We start from the raw sequence: 8,515 nt of genomic DNA on the forward strand, positions 1-8,515 counted from the left end.
TTTTTTTAGAAACGAACCGCGGTAAACGTATTCCCCGTGCTAATACGAACGACACAGGATGCGCGCCCGAGATATTAAAAAACTTTCTCTCGAGCGTGCAGGAGAATTTGTACATTTTTTCGTGGCATATACACGAACGTCAGTGCAAAAAGTAAATCGGCCGGGTATAGTGTCGAAAAGAGGGTGACGGACGGGCGGAGGGCGGGCGCCTCGCCCGGGTTGGTTAAGAGAGAAACGCACGAAAGTTGGAAAAATATTTTTCACCTGTTTTGCGGCTGCTTTTTCCCCCTTCTCCGTCCCTCTTCCTCCTCCTGTCCTGGCAAGAAGCACGTTGCTAAACTAAACTAATAATAATATCTCGAGCATATGGCGTCGCCGGTGGAAACTTTACACGTTCGCCAGGCAAAAATGGCAGACGTGCGCAAGGAACGAGCCACCGTGGCTCGTTGCATTTTTCTCGTATCAAACCCGACGCGAGACCGTCTTTTACACCCTGTGTCGCTGAAACCAAGTGTCTGAATTCCAACCAGCTCAGATCCCGCTGAATCCATCGCCACGAGCGTTAACGCTCGTCGTTTCCTTTTATTTTTTGGGGGGGAGGGGGGAAGGGGAAATAATCAAACGACGGTCGGTCGGTCGTTCGCGATAACGGCACGAAATGGCCTTTCAAACGATGACCCGGTGGATCGATAATTATCGCGGCGATATCTCACAAGCGGCGAAATTTAACTTTTAATTTCCTTCATTTTCCACGGGCAAAGGTTCGCAGAGAGGCCATTGAAAGCTCCGACCAGTGAACGAGCCCTAACCGTAAAGTCCACGCGGACGCGGCTACTTACGTTTTGGAAATTAAATTTTTTCGTTTACAGTTTCTCGAACGCGGAGGCAATTTCCCGGCCAGTAATTTCGAAACTTTACGAGTTTACGACTTGGACGCAAACCTTTCCCAGAGAATATACGGATTTCCTTTACGCGTCACATATTCGTAATTACCTATGGCTATGAACCCACCCCGGTAATTCTATTTCCGTTAAAAGTCGTTTCTTTGCCGATTAAAGGAAACTCGATCGAGAAATTCTCTCGTCTCTGAAAGCGGAATTTCACGGTTTTCACCCGCGTGGTTCTTCCGTCCGAGTGGAATCTCGGGTTTCCGACCAAGTTAGCCTTGGAAACCGAACTGACCCGTGGCGATCTCTTGCTCGCGGCCGGATCAGCATGAATTGCGCATAGGCAGAGCTTGCGCGGATTAAACCGAGTTTATAAAGCGAAAGCTCGTTGATATTCAGATTCCGAGTTGACGCGTTGCGTCTAACGGGGAAGAGAACATCGGCCGGCGTGTCGATGAAACATTCCCACGAATTCGTTTGAATTCATTTAAAAACTCGTTTACAGATCGGTGAACGTTCCTAACCTAAACCAGATAATGCAGCGAATTACGAATGCAGCTACGTACTGCGGGCAAATGGAAGGTTCTCTCTCCTCGGGTCCTCGGATCGATCGGATCGATAGTTTCGAAAACGGATAAGAGGCGGCGAGATAATACTTGTTTCTGAAGAGGGTAAAAGCTGTATCGGAGGAGCGATAACGGCGACGCTGCTTGAAATAGAATCTGAAACGTTTACTTTCTTATCGGCGAAGCCGTAAGAACGGCGAAATTAGCCTGAATCGTGAAACGCGCGCCGAGCAGCCGTGGTTTTGACACGATCGGGCCTAGCGTAACGATCGCGTTGCGAAGCGTGACTCTCCCTCTTTCTCTCCGTTCCTCCCTCGTCTTCTCTGTCTTCCACGTCGACGGGAATTAGCGATGCCCTGGCTAACGTCTATATACCTTATATCGTATATTCCCCCTTGGCGATGACGCAAATACACGTCTAGTATCGTGTCAGCGTAAACATTGCCCGTGCTGACTCCGCCCGGGGACCACCGTGTGCATCGATCAATGTACAACAGAGAGATCCGTCTCTCCCCGTGAATCTAAATTTCCCGCCAACTTTGAAAAATTGATCGTTGACCTGGCTCCCGTTAGTTAAGCCTCGTTGCCTATCGAGGAGGAAGACGGATTTCGTGAAATTCGCGTCGAGTAGCGAGACTTGTTTCACGAAATCAAGGTACACGCGTATTTCTGAAACTGAAACGAAATATTTTGAAACTGAAATTTCGTCGTGTAGAGTAGACTCGTTTCGTTGTGGTTTCCTTCCCCCCCCCCCCTCTCTCTCGTACTCGGAAATATACTTGCGTCGCGAAAATATTTACAAGTTCGGCGACCGGTTCGTGCCTATCCAAAGTAAAGCGAACGAAATATTCCGAGTTGTCCTTTCTCTCTCTCTCTCTCTCTCTCGCCGTAATATTCTCCGGCTGAAACCAGTTTTAAAATCAGTCGTCATTCAGCTGTCGCTTGGCGCAGTGATCGTTCGTGGATCGCTAATTACAATTCCTGAAATATGAATTCCCGTCTGTTCAAGTTCGATATTTCGACGTGCCTGTTTGCGTACTTGCCTATGCGGTAATTTGACGAGTGTAACTTTTAACCAGGTGAGAGATTCTTGTTACTTGTTCAGTTGCTGAATATTGTCAAATATTGCGAATACGTTCAAAGAGATAGACACAATTCGTAGAAAATTGTTTTTGCTGCTGTTCCGGTTGCCTCTCCGGTAGACGCGTAGTTAAATGTAGTTTTATATGAAACGCGTATGGTTTAATTAAATTTTGTCAAACATATGTACGCCGGTTCACTCGGAAATGATATATATATATATATATATATATATATATATATATATATATATATATATATATATATATATATATACGTATATATTTTAACGTGCAATTAGTATATCGCGCAGAGTCAGCGGTCGAAATTACATTCTTCTCGGAGCTAATTTCCTGACTGCAGCGAACAGTACCAATAGCAGCGGCGGCCTGCTGAACTTGATAATTACCATAGCCTGATTAATCGTCGGCCGCTAATCGAGTAATAATTCGACTAATGACGATCGCACGGCAACAACCTAGTATGAATAATTTGACGATACGAATAATCACCCTTGTGTGATGAATAATACATGACAAATTAATCCCGAAAACTAACGCGAAACCGCGCGCGCGGTGCAATTTTGCAACCCTGCACCGCGTCTTCTATCAATTTCCCTCGGATCGGTCTCTCTATTAAGCTCGTAAAACGTATCGCGCATGATATACATATATATACGAGGAGACACGAGGTTAAAAAGGAAAATGGGCAAAAAAGGAAAATTGGAACGACGAGAGCAGTCCCTCTTCCGCTCCCTCTCAAAAATGAAAAAAAAAAGAAGAATTGGCGCAAAAGAAAGAAGGGTGCAAAAGAGAATGGATTAAAAAGAAAGAAGAGGAAAAAAAAAATGCGGAAGATTGAAGCGTGCTACTAATTAAAATGCAAATGGCCGCGTTTTATTAACGTCGAGAGTGGCGGACGCGTCGTAAGTAATGCCACGGTTTTACGGGGGACGAGTATTAGCGTGGCTTTTATCCTTGCCTGATTACCCCGATAGATCCATTTGTCTCGATTAACATGTCCTGTTAATTCGATCAACCGGAATTCCATTTCCTGTTAATACCTTTCCCGTCATCGTGACAGGATCGTTGCGTCGCAGTCAAAGAGACTCTGTGCCTTTCCCACCCGGACGCGGGCAAATTATTATGCCGGGTTCGTTCCGCCCCCGTGCGTTTTCTCTCTTTGTGTTCCCCGCGAAGATGAACGCGGGGGTTGCAGCGCGTGTCCTCCGTTCCCGGTACACGCGCGTGAATGTTTCAGCTGTGCAATTTGCCGGACCTGGCTTGACATTCATGGTATTCTTTTGTCCTGCGTAATTGGGTCAAGCGCTTCAAGCGTGCATATTTGCTCCGCCGTCGGTTCAGTTGCGGACAAATACCCCTTCGGTCTGGCGTCTAGCGTAAAGGCTAGGCCTCGTCGATCGTAAAACACGGAAGATCCTGCCTGATCACCCTGACGAGAAAATTCGCCACTGCAAGGAAAAGAGCCAGCGGGTTTCTAACGTTCCGAGTCTCGTGTTGCCGTGCACCGTCGCGTTCTTCGTGACGTTTCTAAAAAATTCACGCCGGTGTCTAGTTTAAGAGTCTCGTGGCACGTAAATACGGAATGGGTAATGAACAGCTGTCCTTATTTCTCGCGTTTTTACTTTCTTCTTTTATCTTCCTCTCGTGCGGTTGAACGGCCGCAACAAACGGTCGCAACGCAAAACTCGGCGAGGCCGACAGTGGGAAATATAACGCGGGAACGTGCCGCGGAATATTTTATATCAGATGAAAATGTTTCATTGCCAGCGTGCCGTTTGGTTTTACCATCGGCGCATTGTGGATTTTCCACGTGTAATCTCACAGGCGGCTGGCTACCGTATTAAAAACCACCGGAACGATGCGTTTAAATAATTAACCCCGCCGTTGAATGTTTCGCTGAATTTTTCATCGCGACGTGAAGCGTTAAGTAGCTCGCGCCGCGTGCACATTCCCGAACGACGTTGCGATTTGATCGTCCGCAAAGTGATAACCGACGATTCGTACGAGGTCGAGTCCGAGATAATTCGATATACGGTGCGAAACGAGCCGATTCGAGCCGATACGAGCCGATTGCGCCGGCGAATGTTCTTTTAATTCGGCCAGACGCCAGCGGAGATCCCGCCGAGCTAGCGTTTTAAATAAGCAAGCCCCGTAGGAGAAGCGAGCAGGAACATTTTGTTTCGCAGTGGATTTCGTAGCAGACATGGCCGGATACAGGGCCTCTGCATGGATAATAAACGACTTTCGGTAGTTGAGCGGGCTACGTTTCAGCCTTCGTATTTTGAGATGCTCGCCGGGGGTTCTCCGGTCGCAGCCATCTCCGACGCGCTATCCTCGCTTCGTTTCACGTGCCACGCGCTCTCTCTCCAAGAAACTTCCGCCCGTAACTTGTACCTCTCTATTTTGTGCCGCAGGATATCATAGCTCACGAGGCAGGAATGGTGTTCCACGTCGTAAACCTCATCGTGATGGTGCTGGTGCCGATGGTGGTCATCCACGTGAAGGATTCCGGATTCAGCTTGTGTAAGCGCCATTTTACGTATCATTTCATTCAACGGGATTCTCCGGCTACCGCTAAGGTCGATATCGCTCGTGTACGAGCGCGCCCGGCTATCGAAATGAAATATAGGAAATGGGGAAGTAGCCGTCGCGCGGCAACGCCGGTGTCTTTGCCGTGGCGTAACGGCGTTTCCGTTGCGGCGAACACGCTGTTGACACACACACACACACATACACACAGACCGTTCAAGATGGAGATTCACGGCCGCTGCTATAAATTTTAATTTTCTAAGGATCAACGCTGCGCCGCGACGATGTCGCGTAGACATCATTTTCAGTTGTAGGATTTAGCGGGTGAAATTCTTCTCGGTCGTGCTCGGGCGTTCTCCGAATGAATTATCGAAATAAAAGGACCGACGAAGGCACCACGAAGTCCATGAATCCAGCGTTAGAGAGGAGAGCGGCGAAAACGTTACCTGCAGCTCACGTCAGCTGTAGAGCGTAGAGCTGCTCTGTGTCCATTTACGAGCGCACACCTCGTACGGTTACGGTTGAACAATTTTGAATTATTCTGTCTGCGCGAGCTCCAAAAATGCGGAAGCTTGCCGACTCGAGGACGTACAAAGGAAGGAATGTCGGATCGAAACTTTTAGCTGCAATGGAGCTTTATAGCATTCCGTGAATTGCGGGCGTCGTTTCCTCTTTTCGCGCGAATATTGGTGTCCGTTGAGCTGTTTAATTATCGAAACCCTATCGTGCACGACGGCGCATTGCCGTTTAATCTACCTGCCATTGTAAAGCAGAATGCCCGACAGCTTTTTAATTTTTCTCTCTTTCCTCTTCTCTCTCTCTCTCTCTCTCTCTCTCTCTTTAATTATCTGGACCAACATAAATCAGGCCGTTGTTTACAACTTTTGCGATCGGGACAGATCCGCCAACATTCGCATTGATTAACGAGATATCACTGATTTCACGCTCATTAGCGGAAAATTTTCAATTTTCAGCGCGTGGTATTTCGCGCGCGCATGTGGATTAGTCGTTTCTGCCCGCGGCGGCTGGCTCGGTCGTCGTCGCTTGACGTTGCTTGAATTCTCGTTACCGGGGAACGCCGCCCGGACGGAGCGTTATAGCGTCGTATCAAAAATTCTATTTAAATGCAATACGCACGGTGATCCGTCCGAGTTCCGAGCGGTCGAGTGTCATCGTACACGCAAATGCAATTACACGACCGGCCGATTGATCTACAATTCGGTCGATCGATTCGTTCGATTATACCGCCTGCGAACCCTCGAGGTCTGAATTAGCCGGGAAACAAAATTTCATTATTTGTTGGGTTGAATCGCGATATTTCATACATACGTACGTATTGTTCCAACGTATTCCAATATTTGTTTTACTTTTCCATTCCGAATTCTTCGCCGAGTAATTTCCCATCCGAGTCCACAGTGAGTTTTGTTTGTTGATTATTCTCGATTCTTAGATGCGCGAAACGTTTCGAACGCGTTTCTCGGTTAATTCCGGCCGCGGAGAACGTTCGAATTCACGCTGTTTACCGGGCCGGGGGCGCGTGAAGGGAAACCAAACGAATAATTAAAGCCACCGGAGAGACCGGCGGCAATCGGTGGAAAAAGTTTCTCGCCGATCTGGTTGGTCGCGAATGAGGCGCGGGATCGCGAATCTCAATTAAAAGAGATTTTATTGGAACGTCTCTCAAGATTGGCGGGAGGCGCGCGAAGCGCGCCGGAAACGATCGAAGAAAAGCAATTAAAGAGTAAGCACATCGAAGAAGAATCCGGAGAAGGCGGCACTCTAATTAAAGGATTTCGAATTAAAACATCTCGGACAATGGACGCGTTCCGCGATCTTTGCGCTGGCTGGCGGTTTTTTTCCTCGATTTTCCGTGAACGAACTTGGATCACGAAATTCGAAGTCGAGATAGCGTTACGATAACCGTAAAGGATTTAAAGCTCAAAGTTTCAGCAGGGTAAGGAGAAAAAGCGAGACAAATATTTCGCGTTGATCGAAGAGATATTTCGCCGGATTAAAGAAACTAACGAGAGGCGCGTGTAACAGGAAAGTTGTCTCGCTCGAGCAGATGCTTTTGTTGTTGGGAGGACCTTCTTTTCTTTTTACTGACGATGGTACAGCGATTTGTGTTCGTTGCAAGGTTTTATGATGTCTTTCGAGTTGTTCTTCCTTGACTGAGACATCCGAGTTTATTGCGAATCTTCCATCTTGGTCAGAAAACTGTAGTAATTCCTTCTTCCTTCTGTCGTATAACAATATATCAAGAAAGTTTGATATATTTGCTGGATTTAAACGTTTCGTAGTTTCGTAAACAGCGTCGCGGTAGCGAGCAATTGCCATCGTTTGTCGTAACATTGGTCCCCGATTCAGCCGTTTGTTCTTGAGAAAGGAATTGAAGTTGAAATGAAAATTAACAAACCACTCTAAAACCATCTTCGACTCTCTTGAAAAACTTTCTTTCCTATTTATGGTCTTGACAACTTATCCGAATGATTCTTCCCTTACTTTCAACTTCCCTTACTCTCAATTCTACCGCACTTTCAAGCGTCTCGCACACGCGCAACCCTATAGACACGAATAACTCTGCTGCCACATGGTGTCTATCTCTTTCTCTATAACTACGTTCCCGATATTTTTCACGCGCGACAAGAAAGTCGAAGAAAGAAAAGAAAAGGAAGGAAAAGAAAAGTAAAGAAAAAAAAAAGAGAAGAAAAGGGTGAGGAGAAGAGGCGAGAGAAGTGAGTCGACGATGGAGCGAGCCGGACAAATCCGTGAACAACAACTGGCGAGAAAAGTCGTCGCGTCTCGTGACACGTGAGCCACATAGAGATTCATACGTCAACTAGTCGGTACATCCGGTTGTGTAAGCGCTTCTTAAAAGTTCTGAAGTCTGGCGCGAGTGCGCCTACAGCCTAAAAGTAGTACGATTGAAGTGGCTGTGCCAGGAGAACAAGGGCCGACCTTCTTTTCTTCATCTGCTCCTTCTTTTTCTTCTTCTTCTTCGTTCCGTCTTTTCTTCGTACTTTTCCCTCTTCGGCTTCTTTTCCACCACGGTTCGTCGAGATTCTCGACCATCGACTTGACACGCGCGAAACTCACGTACGCGCGCGCGAGAAGGAGTACGCACTCGAAAGGAAAAGAGTGGAGGGAGAAAAAACGGCTAGACCCTGGCTAGCGCAGACCTGACGAGCTCGTGTCGAGATCCTCGAGGTCTTTGCGAGGTCGAGGCTGCTGGCGCGCGCCGCGTTTCAAAGCAGTTTTGTCTTTCGATTGCCGGCGTGAAAGGACGCAAAGCAACCCTGAGCCTCCGTAATTATCGACGAGCGGTTTTATTCGAGCTCCCTTTGCTGGCCGCCGGAATTAAAGACGTCAATGCTCGCCACTTAGCGCCGTCGCTCGTCGGGGCGCGAACGAAAGAAAAAAAGAAAAAAAA

General features: G+C 47.5%; 1 protein-coding gene across 3 annotated transcripts in view; it reads left to right on the forward strand.

Moving 5' to 3' along the window:
• LOC122526912 (diacylglycerol O-acyltransferase 1) overlaps positions 1 to 8,515 on the forward strand; it is a 92,614-nt gene that overhangs the window by 34,558 nt on the left and 49,541 nt on the right. For all 3 annotated transcript variants that reach the window (XM_043650564.1, XM_043650565.1, XM_043650563.1), the window contains one exon: positions 4,971 to 5,079. In XM_043650564.1, coding sequence (XP_043506499.1) covers positions 4,971 to 5,079 — 109 coding nt within the window. The remainder of the gene's footprint in view (positions 1 to 4,970; positions 5,080 to 8,515) is intronic.

Source organism: Frieseomelitta varia, unplaced genomic scaffold, assembly GCF_011392965.1.
Source record: "Frieseomelitta varia isolate USP_RPSP 00005682 unplaced genomic scaffold, Fvar_1.2 scaffold_203, whole genome shotgun sequence".
NCBI classification, from domain to species: Eukaryota; Metazoa; Arthropoda; class Insecta; order Hymenoptera; family Apidae; genus Frieseomelitta; species Frieseomelitta varia.